Source organism: Myxocyprinus asiaticus, chromosome 19, assembly GCF_019703515.2.
Source record: "Myxocyprinus asiaticus isolate MX2 ecotype Aquarium Trade chromosome 19, UBuf_Myxa_2, whole genome shotgun sequence".
NCBI lineage: Eukaryota > Metazoa > Chordata > Actinopteri > Cypriniformes > Catostomidae > Myxocyprinus > Myxocyprinus asiaticus.
Window position 1 is genome coordinate 16,648,240 of NC_059362.1, and position 19,439 is coordinate 16,667,678.

The 19,439-nt window shown below is 38.1% G+C and overlaps 1 protein-coding gene across 3 annotated transcripts in view; it reads left to right on the forward strand.

Annotated features, from left to right (window-relative positions):
• Positions 1 to 19,439, forward strand: part of LOC127410383 (disabled homolog 1-like) — a 224,314-nt gene that overhangs the window by 185,728 nt on the left and 19,147 nt on the right. The window contains exons 9-12 of one of the 3 annotated variants that reach the window (XM_051645619.1): positions 4,549 to 4,602; positions 12,311 to 12,373; positions 16,406 to 16,468; positions 16,842 to 16,932. In XM_051645619.1, the coding sequence (XP_051501579.1) occupies positions 4,549 to 4,602; positions 12,311 to 12,373; positions 16,406 to 16,468; positions 16,842 to 16,932 (271 nt within the window). The remainder of the gene's footprint in view (positions 1 to 4,548; positions 4,603 to 12,310; positions 12,374 to 16,405; positions 16,469 to 16,841; positions 16,933 to 19,439) is intronic. The other 2 variants (XM_051645621.1, XM_051645622.1) reach the window with 2 other exon arrangements.

The following is a 19,439-nucleotide window of genomic DNA, read 5'->3' on the forward strand; positions in this document are numbered from 1 at the left end:
AGGTTCGGTCACTTTGGTCTAAGGTGTCGGGTGTGTGTGTGGCCGAAATCTTGCACAGGTGTCCTGTCTTGTTTTTGTCGCCTGTTGCGTGCATCACGTGGCGTTTGCCTCGCGATGTACGCTCAGGGTTCGTTTAGTGTGAGAATGCGTGGCATCACTTTGTTTGGCATTGCTACGCATTCTCTCGTCTTGTTTGTCGGTTGACATGGGCATATATTGCCTTATTGTCTTGGCAATGTGCGCTCATGCCACTCGGGTGTTTTGTTGTCTTTTGAGAGCACGTGGCTTTGTTTTGTTTCTGTATCGCCGCGTGTCTCTCTGTCTTACGTCATACCCCGCCTCCTTGTTTGCCTATTATTAGTTTATTAGTCACACCTGCCCTATCTTGTTAACCTGTTGATTTCTCTCCCTATTTTAGTCTCTTCGTGTTTGCTGTCCAGTGCCAATTCGTTTTGTTTCCAGTCTTGTTTGTTCTCCCTTGTCGGTCCTGCCAGTCAGACTTGTTACCCTTTCCCTGTTTCCCTGGCCCAGCCTGGATTATTTACTTTGTGTTTTTCCCCTTCGGGGTAGTTTATGTTTATTTTTCCCCCTCGTGAGAGTTTTAGTTTGTTTTTGCTCCTTTTGTTGTATTAAATCAATTTCCTTATATTTTTCAACTCTGCATTTGGGTCTTGTCTCTGACAAATCGTGACATATTTAAACTAAGCCACTCTCATTCTTTTCAGCACAAACATGCTCCCTTACTTTGTAAATTAGGCTTATGTTTCTATTGATGTGAAAATAGTAAATTCCCCACAATGTCACAACCAAATCAAGGACCAAATTATTCCCTCTAACCATTTAAATGTGTGCACAGCTCTCAAGTGTTAACCTGACACTTCACAAACTCCTGCACTGACATCAGGACCGACATCGGAAACTCAGAGGCATGAAAGAGACATCTGCTCGCTGTCACATCATTAAAACCACGATCAGCGAGCACCTGATCCCCCCTCATATCAAACACAAAGCCAGATTGGCCAAATTAAATTTAATCTGCGCAAACATCACTTTTGATCTTCTCTAACAGCAAACAAAATATGGAAACGGTCAGCTCAAAATGAATAGATCCACATCTACATAGATCTGTCTGTGGTCCACAATCAGGATTGAAGATTGTGTGGCTTGTTGTCTGTGTCTGTTATCTTTGAGGCCATCTCTAAACTAGTGTACTCCTTAAAGTTGATAATATTAAATTCTAGCAGATTTTAACATTTAAATTTTGTCTCTCTTTCCCAGGAAAATGGGTGTACACAATGGTTCATAATAAATGGCAAAAAAAAAAAATAAATAAATAAAACTTTTAGAGCAACACTGTGTAACATCTCATAGCAAAATAACCGGTATCTCCAAATCAAAAACTGGGACTCTGGGTTCTCGATCAGTAATGGTTTGGGCAAAGTGTAGGTATCGTGACGGGCACAGTGTAGGTATCATTCGGAGTAGGCTGACATTCTGCGGTCTGCATAAAGAAATTACTCTGTTGTGAGAATGAGCAGCAGGTCACTCCTCTGCCCTTTCTCCAAATGAAAACTTAAAAAATGCATGGGAATTTCACCAAACACTCTTACATATTTTGGTCTTTAGAGACCTGGCATGTATATCTATCAGAAATGGATCTACAAAATGCCCAGATAGTGTAAAAAAATAAAATAAAAAAAATCAATACAATTAGAAAATAATAGAATAAAATATATGTTTATATTTTATTTTAATATATCAACGAGATAATGCAACAAATCAGGACAAATCTAAAACAGGATTCATTACTTTAACACTGAAATTTCATGAGATGCAACTGGCTGGCAAATACATATTGAGCTACACATAACACATAATCTACACATAAGCTACACATAGCTACACATAAGCTACACATAGGCTACACATAAGTAAAGTGGCAAGAAATAGTATGTGAACCCTTTGTAATTAGCTGTTTTTCTGCATTAATTGGTTTTACCATGTGATCTCATCTTCATCAGTCACAAGTATAGACAAACACAATGTGCTTAAGCTAACAACACACAAACAATTACAATCATTCATGTCTTTATTGAACACAACTCATTAAACATTCACAATGCTGTGTAAAAAGTAAGTGAACCCTTAGGCTAATGACATCAACAAAATCGAATTAGAGCCAGGAGTTGGCGAATCCAATTAGTGAAACGAGATTGGAGGTGTGTGTTAGAGCTACTTTGACTTATAAAAAGCACTCATACATTTTGAGTTTGCTATTCACAAGAAGCATCTGCTGACATGGACCATGACTAGCAAAAAAGAGATCTCAGAAGACCTACAATCAAGAATTGTTACTCAGAAGAAGTGAGCTTAGATATTCATCTGTCCACAGTTAGACAAATTGTCTATAAACGGAGATGATTTAGTACTGTGGCTACTCTCCCTAGAAGTGGCCGTCCAGCCAAGATGACTCAAAGGGCACACCGCAGAATGCTCAATGAGGTAAAAAAAAAAAAAAAAAGAACCCTAGAGTGACAGCCAAAGACTTGAATTAATCACTGGAACTGGTTAACCTCTCTGTTCATGAGTCTACTACATGGTAAACGTTAAACAGGACACCACGAAAGAAGCCGCTGCTTTCCAACAAAAACATTGCTGCGTGCCTGAAGTTTGCTAAAGACTGCCTTGACACTACACAATGCTACTGGGAAATGTTTTGTGGACTGATGAAACTAAGGTTCAATTGTTTGGGAAAAACACGCAGCGTGGTGTAAAAAGGTCACCGCATACCAACATGAAAACATCAACCCAGCGGTGAAGTACGGTAGGGGAGCATCATGATTGGGGGCTGCTTTGCTGCTTCGGAGCCTGGACCGCTTGACATCATCGAGGAAAAAATTAATTTCCAAGTTTATCAAGATATCCTATAGGATAATGTCAGAGTGGCTGTGCACCAGCTGAGTCTCAGTAGAAATTGGGTGATGCAGCAGGACAATGACCCTAAACATTTAAGTAAATCCACTACAGAATGACTTAAAAAAAACAAAACAAAAAAAACAAATCCTCCTGTTGCAGTGGCCCAGTCAGAGCCCAGACCTTAACCCCAACAGAGATGCTGTGAAATGACCTCAAGAGAGCTGTTCACACAAGACATCCTAAGAATATGGCTGAGCTTAAACAGTTCTGTAAGGAAGAATGGTCCAAAATTCCTTCTGAACGTTGTGCAGGTCTAAACCACAGCTACCGGTAATGCTTGGTTGAGGTTATTGCTGCCAAAGGAGGATCAACAAGTTATTACATCCAAGGGTTCACTTACTTTTTCCACAGCATCGTGAATGTTTAATGGGATGTGTTCAGTAAGACATGAAAGTTTATAATTGTTTGTGTGTTGTTAGCTTAAGCACATTGTGTTTGTCTATACTTGTGACTTTGATGAAGATGAGATCACATTTTATGACAAATTAATGCAGAAAACCAGCTAATTCCAAAGGGTTCACATACTTTTTCTCTCCACTGTATTTTCTCAGGCACTTATTGAGTCTGAACAGATGCACAACTTGATAATTTCAATAGTACACCCAAATGACAATAGTCATATCACACTGTTCATGTGTTTTACTTGCTATAGTGATATAGTCTTTATTTGTATGAATATAGTACTCGTTTATCTTGTAATAAACAAATAAATATATATTATGTGGTTGTAAACTTATACAGATATGAAATAATAATAAAAATATAATTTAAAAAAATTACACTATTACATACCTACATAGGGTCTCTAATGACACAAAACACTTTTGGTGTTTTTTTTTTTTTTTTTTTTTTTTTTTTTGTGTTACACTTTTCATAAGAGAAAGAGACTGAGAAATACTAAAGAAGTGTGGGCACAACTCTAAAAACATTGATGAGGTACAGGGTCACTAAAGACCTGAGGTATGCGTTTAAGGGTTAATCAGATCTGTCCCTGTGTGATCGTTGAATAAAAGAAATGGAAACATCACTTCAAGTGTGCTATGAAATTAAAACAGTGGCAATCAGTCCCTTAGGAAGAGGTAAATTAAGAACAATGGCAAATTAAAGAGAGAGAGATAAGGTGAACAAAACAGACAAAGAAAGGTTTGGCATCTTCACACACTGTCTTATTTGTGAAGGAAAATGCATGGCTTCCAATGACTGACCAAGATTATATTATGAAGTATTACAAATAAATGAAACAAATATATATATATATATATATATATATATATATATATATATATATATATATATATATATATATATATATATATATGTATTAGTATTATTATTATTATTATTATTACTCAAGCAAACTTTAAATATCTACTATACACTATATTCTGCACCTTGCATTGTATCTTTAATAAAAACACACAACACATTCTGTACACACAAGCTCTCCTTTTATATATATAAGAAGCATAAAATTTGCATTCTTTGACCTTGTTACATCTCCTGCTGTATTCTGAAGTAATGGTAACTTGTCATGTCAACTGTGCATTTGGCGGGGCTCCCTGTCCACACTAGGTCCCTACCAGCCAACAAAAGGAGGGAGTTTATGACGTTCCAAAGCGACATCCAGTGAGTGGACCTGTTTGTGTTTGTTTATGTGATTGTCCTTTGCCTCTCTCTGGCAAATCTTTTCAGTATGTCAACCACCAAGCATCAAACATTTCCCTCTCACTGTCTTAAGTCCTGTGCAGAGTTCCACAGCACCCATTCCCTGGCATTCAGTAAATCACATAGACTGTCCTTTGCCCTGGTGTTTGTGTGTTTTTGGCTGGTTGTGTATTTTTGTGATTTTGCATTTTTCTTTCTTGATGGCTGATACATTTTTGTGTGAGAATCTATAGTTTTTTTGGGGGGTGGTGTCATGTGATTGGTCAGTTTTGCATGTTTTATGCTTGTCTTTCCTCCATGAATGTGGCAGCTGGTGCATTCATGATGCTACTCCAGCCTTATACATCTCAAGTTTAAGGTGCTGTAAGCTATTTACTATGTAATGGCACTCCAAAAAATGTGACCTTGGGTCAGTCAAATTCTTTGTTTAGCCAATCAGAAGAATTTGAGGTGCTTTTTGCCCTTCAGTCTTTTTGCGCATTTACAGTAGTAGTTGAAGCAGATCATTGAAGTTAAACACCATATTCGGCTTCAGTTGTCAATGGCTAGTTTGTCGTGCAAGATCGCTATATTGCTATTGTTGATTTTGACAACACACTCCGGCTCTCCTGCTCCATCGTTGATTACAATGGTTTTACAATTGATTACACTGCCTGGCCAAAAAAAGGCTGTTTGGATTTAAATAAGCAGATACTTAAGAGCGTATGATTGGGTCATTATTGCAGTGATTAATATGTTTCAGCTGGCAACAATTCTTTTAACCCTAACTGATGCAGTGTGTAGCTTCTCATTTCTTAAACAACCATGTCGGAAGACATATCAAGTGGTTATGGAAAAGATGTTACTGTGTGACAGAAGGGCCAAATTATTGGCCTGCATCAAGCAAAGAAATCAACTAAGGAGATTGCTGAAATCACTGGAATTGGGTTAAGAACAGTCCAACACATTAGTAAACCTGGAAGGATATTGGTCAGGAAAAAATTTTGCATGATCGTGATCGGAGATCACTAAAACACTTGAAGTCACATCGTAAAAAAATGATAGTAGAACTCACGGCTATGTTTAATAGTAAAAGTAAGAGCATTTCCACATGCACAATGTCACAAGAACTAAACAGCTGTGTGGCCACAAGAAAGCCACTTGTTAGTCAGGCTAATTGGAAAAAATGACTTCAATTTGCTAGCGAGCATAAAGATTGGACTGAGGAGCAATGGAAAAAAGTAATGTGGTCTGATGAGTCCAGATTCACCCTATTACAAAGCAATGGGTGTGTCAGGGTAAGATGGGAAGCGCATGAATCGATGCACCCATCATGCATAGTGCCCACTGTACACACCTCTGGAGGCAGTGTTATGATCTGGGGTTGCTTCAGTTGGTCAGGTCTAGGCTCAGCAACGTTATGCGGCAAAAAAATAAAATCATCTGACTACCTGAATGTACTGTATGACTAGATTATCCCATCAATGGATTTTTTTTCTCCCCTGACGGCAAGGGCATATTCCAGGACAACAATGCCAAGATTCATTGGGCTCAAATTGTGAATGAGTGGTTCAGGGAGCATGAGGAATCATTTTTACACATGAATTGGCCACCACAGAGTCCTGACCTTAACCCCATTGAAAGTCTTTGGGAGAAGACTTTACAGAGTGTTTCAACTCTCTCGTCATCAATACAAGATCTCGGCCAAAAATGAATGCAACTCTGGACGGAAATAAATGTTGTGATGTTGCATAAAGTTGTCGAAACAGTTCCACGATGAATGCGCGCTGTAATCAAAGCTAAAGGCTGTCCAACGAAATATTATAGTATGCAACTTTTTTTGGCCAGGCAGTGTACAATGGTATCTTTGAAGGGTGAGGTTTTGGAAGGAGGAGGTGTGTCTATTTCATTGGCTAGAATGGCTAATATCACTTACAGCACCTTTAATGCCACACCATGAATGTCACTGAATCATGCATGATCTACAATAAAAAGATGACAAATATGTGTCGTTTATATGGTGACAGATAAGTAATTTAAATGAGAGATGGCAAACATTAATTTAAGGACTGATCACACCTGAATTTATGAGTGATTGTAGAGTTCAGGTGGTACAAAATTTGCTATAGATTTTTAAATGTTGCTCTCTCTCTTTAAATGACAGATGAGATTCATTGTTTGGCTGTTCGGCCTCAACATTTATATTATGGTATAAAAATGGCCATTGTATCTGCTGTCTGTACCTTTCTTGTGTTATAGCTGATCTGTTCATTCAGTCTTAGCTAAGTTAAATGCCTAAACCCCCGATCTCTACCACCCTCCCCAACTCATGCAATTCCAGTATCCCCCCCCTTTACCTGCAGTTGGTTGAGTCTAATACTGGTGTCCTCTATGTATGTGTGTGTATATATATATATATATATATATATATATATATATATATATATATGTATGTATATATATATATATAGGTCTTTCCAGATCTAGAAAACAGTGTTCCAGCTCAGTTTAATTTTCCTCATCTGAGCCCTTGTATAGCCCTGTGCCTCTGTCTGGCCTCTCTGCCTCTCACCTCTTCCATAGTATTTTCAAACACCTACTCACTCTTTTCTGTCTTTCTCTTGCACACATTTTCCGCCTTCTTCCTCTCTCCCTTTTCAATCTAAGTTTTGTGGCCTCCTGATCCTAAACCCCCATCTTTTTCATTCCTGTCTAAGCAAAATCTGAACAACCCTTAAAATAACTCTTTCAGCTCTACTGAATTGGCTTTCGAATGGTAAGGCTGTAAATCTGTTTTGTGTTGTATGTCTTCAGGAATAGTCTGTTAGTGCACAGGCCCTGTAGCTTGGGATTCTTATTTCTCCATTTTAGATTTATTTTTACCCCCCACAAATTGTGTGGAATTTACTAAACAGTTACCCCACTTGAGTGTGGTATTTCATCCCAAAAAACAATATTTTATTCACTAACCACCTGCAACCCAATTTGACCAGGAGCTACTATATATACCCTAGTTTAACATTGCAATAGGCTTAGTTAAATTATGTCATCTGTTTGCGCCAATGTGAAATTGTGCCATGCAAATTGCAACAACAATCTATCAGTTCATTCTAAGTGAATCACCACCCCCCACCCCACGTCTTTGGGCCTAGTTACACTTGGCCACATCATGCGTTTTTACTGATCAGATTGCTATCCGATTGAAAAAGCTCATTCCATTTACACTTGGCCACATCAATGTGTCTCCGCCAAACTCATATAAAACCGATCTTCAACTCCCGTACAATATATACAAATAAAACAGAGTTCACTACAGTGATTATGCAAATTCTGGGCAGTGAATTTAAAAGATGTGCTTTATTATTTGATTCAAGTGAATTTGCCCAGCGCGTGTGTGTCTGTGTATCAGTGCGCTGTATATTTTTCCCCTCGGAGCTTCTCGTAGATAAGACGCATCATGCGCATCAGCTGCGATCATGTCAGTGTTTAGTTTCAGTTACATCAGCGATCTGCATCAAATAAATTAGGAGAAAGTTCTGTGTCTCCTACAACATGCATTCGTCTCTTTCTTTGTTATTATTTACTGCACAACGCAAGCCCTATGAAAATATTCGGTGACAGCTGTTATGTTTCGCATTTTTCTATGATGACGTAGCACTGTTTGGTTTACATATGTGACTTGAACAGCCAGATGCATTTAGACTCGACCAGTTTCATCTGGAATGTGTCTCAAACCACCTCCTGAATTGTGCGTCCGTATTGCAATCTGTCTTGAATGCCTTTTGGAGGGCATTTACACCTGTTCTTTCATGATCGGATAGCTATCCTATCACTGAAAACGCACAAAGTAGCTAAGTGTAAACAGGCCCTTTGCCTGCTCAAGAAGTGAAGTGTTCACACAAAATCCAGAATTAATGAAGAACAGTGTATGCTGAAGCATCATCCTTGAATAACTCTTGAGTTTTGTTAATTTTTATAGATGTGGTTCTCAGTTGGTCCAGTGCCTGTGGTTATATAATCAGTCATAGCATAAGACATTAACACTCTGGCCTTAATGAAATGGGCAGCACTAAAAGCACACAGAATACATATGAAGATAATTATTATTTCCTACGGGAGAGTTAATTGATAGCCAGTTATAATGATGATAATAGAAAAGTTGGCTGATGTTTTGTGAGAAAATAAATGAGAATGAGTCGGGTAGAGCTATACATGGGATTAGACAACAACAGCTCCACATTAATACATTTACACAAAAGACTAGTGTTTACCCTCAGTACTGTACTAAATGTTGCCATGGAGACTGTTTAGTGTAAACACTGTACTTCCAGTTATGGAATTACATTATGTGAGCCATACTTTCAGAGGAGAGGCAGCTTGTTATAATAACTGATAAAGAGGTAGTTATCAGTACTCGTGATATTCATCAGTAATAACGTGTCAGCAGCATGTAGGGTGGTGTGACTGCCACAGTTCATCACTATGGGACCCAGCTGTCAGCTTTCCCATTATCCTCAATGGTGATCCCCAAGGGTGTGTAAAAAGATTGATTTGATGGAATCTCTTGGGCTGGTAATATTACTGCCATTAAATTCAGCTACTGGGCCCAGTAAAGAATGGCAGTTCCAGTGCAATGACCTTCAAAATCAAGGTGAGGAATTTTCACAATCATGGATCAATTGATGTGAAAATGTTTTTTCAAACTATTTAATCAGAAATTTGTTATGCTTATGTTTCATGAATGAGGAACACTGTACGCTACAAATGTGATGTGATTAATTTTTCGATGTTAAAATACTTTCTTCTATCCCAGCTTAATGTGGATAGACAACTATAATTGTTCAGTTTATATGAGCATCCCATTCAGACTGACGCAGTGACATTGGCTCAACCAGAGCCCATCTGATTGGGGAGTCTACAAGGTTAACATAGAATAGCATAATGCTGCGGTCCCATAGACATTCTAAGGGCTGTACACTGGCAAGGAGACAAGAGCCCATTCTTTTTGAATGGATGTCTATTGAGGAGATGCCTCCCTGAATAAACTGCTTTTGTGAGGAAACAGTTCATTGCTTAATGAACTGACCGCCTGCCCACCAATCTTCAACATGTTTTACACTAAAAATTATTTTGGAGTAATCTATGTGGGGAGTTTACTGCAATAACATTGCTGTTTCATAAGGGAAGTCACAGTCAATTTTGCAAAAGGTAGATGTCAGTTTACGGCTCTCCCCTTTCATTTGTATGGTATCTGCAAATGGTGACTTACTGTCGTAACATGCTAGTTGACCGTTACGCTCACTCTTATGGTAAAAACGTGGAGGTTCTTATCTCAGTATAGAAGATCTCTGGCTCAACCAATGGCTTGAGTTTGGAACTGTACTGCATTTCAGGAAGCCTGCTTAAAAACAACTCTGTTTGGTATAACTAGTGCACAGAAATGTAAGCGTAAGCCTGGTTAGCAGGAAGATCATTCTATCAGGCATTTCATCTAATCACAATACGGCCTCACTTTATAAGCCCGCTCAGGTTTTTCTCATTGTTGGCATACTTCTGTTGTTTTCACCCCCCACCACCCCATCACCAACAGTTTAGGTCCCCTCATGTGTGGGTGTAAGCTCCGCTCCCCTGCCGTTATTGCTTCCGGCTGGATCCAATGTTTCAAGCAAGTGTCAGAGTGCTGAACCGTAGGACAGGACTTACACCAAATTATATAAGTATTTGTACGTTCGTATTAATCCTGAGTCTTTTCTGATAGAAATTACACGTTTTTAAGGTTTGCAACTTCAACGTTAGATAGCTGGATTGATCGCCCTGGTCTGTGATTGAAGAAAGCTGCAAAACCCAAACCAGGTCGATGTTTAATGCTCTCTTTCTCTCTCTTTCCCTCTCCATCACTTTGTCACTGTATCTCTCTTTCTTTTCTTTATGTTATTCCATCCATTCATGCTCACGGTATTAGCATATATAAAATGTCAGTCACAGTGGCTTGTTCATGCTTATCTTTCTCAGACTTCCCTGTGTCTGGCACCGTTAATTTAACTCTAAACGCTAAGCAGTAACACAGAACACAAAGCGCTAACTCAGAGAGGCCTTCAGACTTAACCATCTCAGGTGTCACCTGCTTAAACAACCCAAGCCGCTGACTTGGAGTCAGTTCTTGCTTGATTTATTGCATGTATTACATGTCTGTGTTTGTGTTTTTCTGTATTGATCCAGTTGTTGTGTGTCTATTTTATTGTTGTTAATTCTGCATCCTGTTCTTCAAATGTGATCAATAAACCTGCGATGTCTATGGGAATAATTACTCTTAAAGTAGTTGGATATGTTGCTCTGATTGAGCTTCCTTTTCCCTTACGGAAAATCCCATGTTTATCCCGAAACTTATCTTGGATAACTGATCCTGATCCATGGTCTACCATCCTTTCGTATGAAATCCTCTCGTCACCTCTCCTCCCATTTGCTGCTTTTTCGTCAGCACAAAATTTAAGATGGGAGCAGCTATTGTTCATGGTCTTTTGATCTTACCATGTTATCTCAAGGGACGCCCATGTGAGCAAATTATTTTCCCATTAAATCTTGTTGACAGCTGTTTAAAATCATTTTTGTTTGATTCCTCCTTCTACCAACTGCAGGGATGGGGGTTAGAGAAGATTGATAATTGAAGACAAATACAGCTGTTACATTTTGTTTGAATCCAACCTGTTGATGTTATAACATATTCAGCATTAGAGGGGACCAGATCAACCATTGAAATCCCCATATTGGTTGACTACTTATCTGAATATTAGTGGGACATGTCTTCCTCAATGTTTATGGTGGTTACAGCCCTGGTGCTTATGAAAGATGATCTGGTAACATGAAGAGGCCATTAACTGATATGTGAGGTAGTGAGACAGTGAGATTGTGAGGTAAGGCAGGTTTAACTTTACCTGCACAGGTAAAGTACCATTCATACCATCACTTCCAAAAAACAATCTCATTTTACATTCATTTGTCCAAACCCTGTGTGCATATGTGTGTATGTGTGTACACATTATGTTTTTCAATATGACAGTATGTTATGTTGGAGTTTTTGGGGTTACCATTATGGTGAAAATTAGAGCTTGAGCTAACGATGAGGACAGGTAGATGTCCTAGATTAAATTGATTGCTTGCTTCGTTGATCAAATGCTGAGCTAACCATAGCAATATTACTAAATTACACTCTGTAGTGCTTCAAACCAGCTTGTATTTAGCATGTTAACATTGATTTTCACTAGTTAGTATATAAAGAAATTAATTATTTTTATTTGCGTTGACATGTCTAATTTTGTTGGGTTTACCCAATTCAATTAGGTTCTTTCTGTTTGTATTGAGATTACATATTAATTTTAAGTTAAGAAAACTTGTTTCAAACATGTGGAACCACTGATTGAATCAAGTTCAGCTAGAGCTATTTGTGTAGAGTGTATATAGTACATACAAAGTAATGATTTAATGGAAATCTAAAAGTGCAAACAAGTTTGTGCAAGGGTTAGGTTTAGGGGTAGGAATAGGGTTAGGTGATATAAAATATCATTAGCTCAGAATAAAAACAATATAAGTCAATGAAAAGTCCCCACCATGATAGAAAAACAGTGTTTGTGTGTGGTGTGTTTGTGTTGAAATCTCATCTCATCTTTCATCTAACACCATATTATCATTGCAGAAGAGACATAACGAACAGATCAATCTCTTGGAACTAGACACTGACCTGTTGATGGTCACCAAGGTAAGGTAGATAATGATTGGCTGCAGTTTCTCCACACCTGCCCTTAGCCTTCCCATGCTGCCCCAAGCTGTCGATTTGCTTGCAAATTGGCTCCAACCTCTTCTTGCTTTAATCTAGCCATAAAGTAATAACTAATGCACTATGGCCCACTCTAGACTCCAGTAGAGTCCCTGAACAGGAAAGTAAATGTCACACTACTCGCTATAAACATTTTATATCCCTTCTAAATCCCCCGCCTCTTGCTTTGTACCTTTCCCACTATCCCCCCATATGACCTGGTCATACATGACCTTTCTTTTCCATAGTCAAATGACAGAGCTCTGATAGATGACCCCATATAACCCTGTTGAATATGTTGGTTTTTGTGTTCCCATGCTAACCATGAAGTTCATAAATAAATGTGAGAAATAAATGTCTCCTTGCCCTTCTCCTTTTGTGACCACATGCACAAGCTTTTACAGTGCTCTCAAAGGTCACACATATAGTGTAATGCTGTGTTCTCTGCCTTTTAGTCACACAGCTCTACTCTCTTAAATACAACAGAAACATTTAACACTACATAGTCAAAAGTATGTGGACCCCCAAACACCACACAAGGTCTTCCTAGAAGAGTGGAAGCTGTTAGGGATATCCAACTCCCTATTAATGCTACTAATGTTTTTTTACTTTCAAAACCATTAGTAGCATTAATAGGGACTTGGACATCCCTAACAGCTTCCACTCTTCTAGGAAGGCTTTCTGCTATATGTTGGAACATGACTGCAGGTATTTGATCCCATTCAGAAACAATTGCATCAGTGAGGTCAGACACTGATGTTAGGTGATGGAGCCTAGCTTGCAGTAAGCATTCCAATTCATCCCAAAGGTGTTCAGTGGGGTTCAGTTCTGGGCTTTGTTCAGGCCAGTCAATTTCTTTTACATCAGACTCAGTAAATAATTTATTTATGGACCTCACTTTGTGCACAGGGACGTTATCATGCTGGAACAGACAAGGGCCCTCCACAAACTATTTCCACAAAGTTGGAAACACACAATTTGCCAGAATTGGATGGCATTTCATCCAATTCAAATTTGACTTCACTGGAATTAAAGTGCCTAGCCAAACCCGTTAAATAGAAGGGGTTGTCCACACACTTTTAGCCATGTAGCGTATTTTGAGAGGACAAAAAATGGTGGGATTACAGTATGATACTGAAGAGACAAACAGTTATTCTTTCATAATAAATATGTATTGGTTTTAACCATTTTGCAGATGTTGGTGTAAAAAAGAGGGAAAGAGCACTCATTTTGAGAAAAGAGTACTCTGGTCTGCTCTCAAGCAAATGCATGTACGAAACAGTTTATTTAGAGGCAGTGTAGAAAAGCTTTTCACTTTAAAAGGCTCAAGAACTTTTCAGCTGCTTCCCGCTAGCATCATGCTATCTGATCCATTTTCTGATAAACTCACTCAAAAAAGAAACTGTTTTACACGGTTACCATAAATGTTTGGAAAAAACCCTGAATATATTTAATATGTCCCATGGAAATTCATTTATTATCTTCCTAGAAATTAGTTCATGATGTGATTTTATGCATTCATGGCCTCATATTAAAAGGCCTGAAATGTTTTGTGGTTAAATATATGAATGAAGCCAACTGTCTCCCTGAGGAGATGAGAAAATGATCAGATGCACAAAGCAAAAATAGCAGTGTTTCCACTGCAGGAACTTTTCCTAGTTCCTGGAACTATTTCAGGTTCTCGTTGTTTTTCCACCACATGTGGAAGGACCATATGGACTAAAACTTTTTAGTACCTGCTCCTGAGGACTGGAACTATTTGGGTGGGGTCAAAACAGCAAGTGCTTCTCGTTGGTCAAGACAAATACATCATCAGCTATCTGACAGCCAATACTGGCCATTTTTAAAAGTCAGGTTAGTTAACTTTTTTAAAACTTTTGTTGAGTTGTTGCTATTGTAGGCTTTTCAAATTGAAATGGATAGATGTACAGACACTACTGTGTATGATCACATAGGAGTATTTACGGAGAAGAAAAAATGCAGTGTTAGTTGCAACCAGAAACAGTTAGTAAGTCAAACAGAAACAAGGTGTACAAATAATCTGATTGCCTCGTGAAGATAGGCTTTGATGACATTAAAATGTAGATTGAAAATAAAGAAAATTTAACAAGACTACAAGAGAATAAAGGATCATAAAATAATTTACGTTCCATCATTATAGTGTGTATAGTTTGTACATTGTATTATGTATATAGTTCGCTCATTTACTGTTCAGTCCTTTAAATGTTTTGCTTACCTTTTTACACTACTTACCTCGTTTTTTGAACCTTTTGAATGGTTAGTTCACCCAAAAATGAAAATGCTCTCATCATTTACTCACCATTATGCCATCTAAATATGGATGACTTTCTTTCTTCTGCTGAACACAAACAAAGATTTTTAGAAGATCTCAGCTCTGTAGGTCCACACAATGCAAATGAATGGTGATCAGGCCTTTGAAGCTCCAAAAAGCAGATAAGTAAGCATACACGTAATCAATAAGACTCCAGTAGTTTAATCAATGTCTTCTGAAGTGATCCAGTTGGTTTTGGGTGAGAACAGACCAAAGTGTAACTCCTTTTTCACTGTACATCTTGTTTAATTGAGCTTGAAATTGGGAGACTTGATCGCCAAGGAGACTGCAATGGCAAGATGTACAGTGAAAAAGGAGTTATATTTTGGTCTGTTCTGGAAAGCGGATTTAAATAAAGTTCCTGCTTTCATGTCCCTGGTGGAAAAACGACGCTTGGAATTTAATCGGAATGTGTAAAGTTCCACAACGAACTGATTTTAGTTCAGGTACTAGTTCCACAGTTGTGTGGAAAAATGCCTATGGGAGATGTGGGACTTCATAGAGGTTTGTTATTGCAGTATGCAAATATACAGTGCATTCAGAAAGTATTCGGACCCCTTCATTTTTTATTTATTTATTTATTTATTTTCACATTTTGTTATGTTGCAGCCTTTTGCTAAAATGCTATAAATTATTGTATTTTTTTTTTTCACATCAATCTACACTCCATACCCCATAATGACAAGGCAAAAAACAGATTTTTGAAAATGTTACAAATGTATTAAAAAGAAAAAACTGAAATATCACATTGGCATAAGTATTTAGACCCTTAACTCAGTAAGTGGCCCAGCCAGAGCTAAAGGACATTCACAGAGTTGTCCCTAAGCCACTCTTGCATTGTCTTGGCTGTGTGCTTAGGGTCAATGTCTTGTTGGAAGGTGAACCTTCGGCCCTGTCTGAGGTCCTGAGTGCTCTGGACCAGGTTTTCATTAAGGATATCTCTGTATATTGCTCCGTTCAGCTTTCCTTCAACCCTGACCAGTTCTCCAGTCCCTGCCGCTGAAAAACACCCCCACAGCATGATGCTATCACCACCATGCTTCACCGTTGGGATGGTATTATGCAGGTGATGAGCGTTGCCTGGTTTCCTCCAGACATGATGCTTGGAATTGATGCCAAACAGTTTAATCGTCGTTTCATCACAGTTTTTGCTTTTTCATTATGGGGTATGGAGGGTAGATTGATGTGAGAAAAAAATAATTTAAAGCATTTTAGCATAAGGTAGCAACATAACAAAATGTGAAAAAAACGAAAGGGCCTGAATACTTCTGAATGCACTGTATATATATATATATATAGTTCTAAAACAGTTACACATAAGGCTTATCTTAGAACAACTTAAATTCTCTAAAATAATCATCAGAATCAGTAAGTGACTACAGTCACATGTTTTCTGTGTTGTGTATGCATCCGTGTCTGTGTGCTGTACATTAAGGTTGGTATAGAAAGTCATCATCATCAAATATCCTATACCACCCCATTGTCACTCCCATAAGTCTCCTTGTGTATTCAAACAACTGTTTGCCCAAGGTAGGTGCCATTGTGTGGCCAAGACTAAAGTGGCATGGCAGTGAATGTTGAGGTGGAACTCTAATGTTGACTGGTCTGATTTTGTGATGGTAAATGTTCCATTTCGTCTGCAGAATATCAACCAGTTAGAACTTTTTGGAGACATGTCCACCCCTCCTGATATTACCTCCCCGTCGGTAAGTAAACACACATAGGCACTAAAATATTATTATGGGACTATGGGTATGTTTCATAATAGAAAGCTAACATAACACTAACTGCACAGTAGATACTGTATACTGCATTCTAATAAAAAAAATAAATAAAAAATAAAAAATGGTATGTAAAATGGTATCCAGTGTGCTCTGATAGTATACTGCACATTTATTGAATGTAGTAGGTAATTTGGGTACTTCAAGGATACAGAACATTTGCATTAATAGTATAGTATGGCAGGGTGCCATTTCAAACATACTCCAGCTCTAATGTTTAGCAAGTTATTGGGCGAATGTTGTTTATGCTTTATTGGAAAGCTTCTCTTTAGATTAGTATGATTTTCCTCTTCTACAGACCCCAGCATCTCCGGCTAATACTCTGGACCCTTCGCTGGCCCACCAGCCTGAACTGTTCTCCCCCTTCAACCCTGCCTCTGTGCCCTCAGGTATGACATATTTTACCTCAGCTGATGTGTGTGTGTACAGGAGAGAATAATACAGTACCAAGAAAATGGATGAGAGAAAGACATAGAGAAGGGGAAACAGGGCAGAGGTAAATTAAATAGTGTGCCTGCCTAGTTCTGACTAAATAAGTTGTCCCATCCTACTGCAGTAGAATAATAATGCTCTCATTACTGGCCTGTGTACTGATCTGAATGATAAATGCCCTGCAGAGGACACAGCTATTTACCTGCTGTATCCCTACTCTGTGTGTATGTGTGTGTGTGTGCGTGTGTGTGTGTGTGTGTGTGTGTGTGTGTGTGTGTGTGTGTGTGTACCTGCTTGATGCCTCTTTAACATGCACATATGCACATCTGTTTTAAAGGGTCATACATTTTGTATCATTTTTTTTTTTTTTTTTTTTTCCCTGGGGTCAATTTATACTGTTATCCATTCTTACTTTCCTCACCTTACTTCCCCATCTTAATTAGTTATATCACATGAAGTAATAGTATACTCTTAATAGGTTTGGCTGACATGTAAATACAGTATGAGCAGTCAAATGCTACTGAATTCAGGCTTCAAGTGTAAAAATAATCCAATAGTATTTTTAATATATTTATACACTTTTTTCCCACTGGAAAGGAAGTTTTCAGTTCTGAAACCTACAGTATGTTTACACAGTACATCACATTCTTATTTCAAATGATCATAGTAAATTGGATTTATGATATGGCCCCTTTAATAGAAAGATCCCACTTTACAATACTGTTTTTACAGTGCAATTACATTAGTAAATATTGAGTTATAGCAATGAACAACAAGTACATCATAAATAATTATCTTGTATACTGTAGCTGCTTGTAATTGTACATTGATATTGCTATTGACATAAAATTGACAAATAATTTGTATAATATGGACTCTGTAATGTAGAGTGGTACCAATTTAAATTCTCCAGGAACACTCCTGTCATGATATCTGAACCAATCCTTAAAAACAAATAGCCCATGTGCAGTGATTGTGCTCTCTCTGGGACATCTGTTGCAGCCAGATTGACTTCCTCGGAAACAGTAAACAGTACAACATTGATATGTGAGGAATCAAATAGTGTATCATCTGTCCCATCTGTCTTCAATTCATTCCCTCAGTCAAACTCCCCTCTGTGTTGTAAATTCATAAACACCAGGATTGACTCTGACACACCTGCCCTGATGGGATTCTCACAGTTCAGTTATGATAACATGAGCACATTTTTCACCCACACAGTTCTGTTTATGGAGTTATTTTGGCATTGTTTGGCTTTAAAGTGAGAATGTTTCCCCATTTCCATTAAAACATGATTGTACTAAGCAAATTCATTAAGTGCCATCCTTTCACTAGAAAATATAATATCTGACATAACAGAATGTTGCTATGCAACAGACATAATGATCCGCTACGTGTAATGTGCAGTGATGGTGAACAGGTGTTTTGCATCATAGATGTTATTATATTGTGCATTTTAGTATGGCTGGAACACTGTATCAGTAGCAATCAGCATCCAGGACCGGAACTATTCATTTATTGTATTTTATAATGGATCAGTAAAATAAACAAACAACACATCAAAATACACTCACATACTAAACTAGTACAACTCAGTAACCCCTAAATCTATCCTTGACTGTGGTTGGACAACGAAGCATGAAGTCACCATGATACTCAAAATGGGCTGCAGGTTTTGCTGGCCATACTTTTGATAATTCCAGCCTATTTACCAATGGTGGATCCATAACTCAGACTGGCTGCCAAGCTGTTTCCCAAAAATGGTGCACATAGTTAATGGCCTGCAAAAATGGGGCTCAATTCAGGGTCCAGAATTCAGATAAATTATCCTTCAGTATTGCTTGGGCCATCATGGACCATTGTAGAGGTGCATTTTCCTGAGACAGCCCATTGCTGCCTTCCTGAAAGATGGATATTCACAATTGTCTTACACATACAGAAGAACATTTTCAAGCATACCATTGGTCCTGAAGTTTCCCAAATGAGCACACCTCAAACCATTATTGCAATTCCATTAGAACAGTTTACAGCTGACCGGGAGGATCAGTTTATTTGTTAAGATTCATACCATTCAGTTGGCTCTTAAAAGACCATGTTACCTTGTGTCAAGTAATGATAGGTGTGTTTCAGTATGATTCCTGGTTTAGTAGTAAGTACACAGCTTAGAGAGTAAGTCATTTCTTGGGTAGACCCATTGTCAAAATCTGTGCACTGAAATAATAGCACCCTAGAAATTCCCAGAATGCACAGTAAAAATCAGTTACCTCTTACTTAAAACGTCTTCTTCAGTTACTAAAGTCATCGGAAATGGAGGACGAGCACATATTTCATAACGACACTGTAACAGCTTCAATGAAGATGCAGGATAAACCAAAGAAATAATAACAGAAGGATGTCTGATGTTGTAATAAATACCAGTAAAATGTAAAAAGTGCAACTTCTTAAACGTTTTGCAGGTAATTGA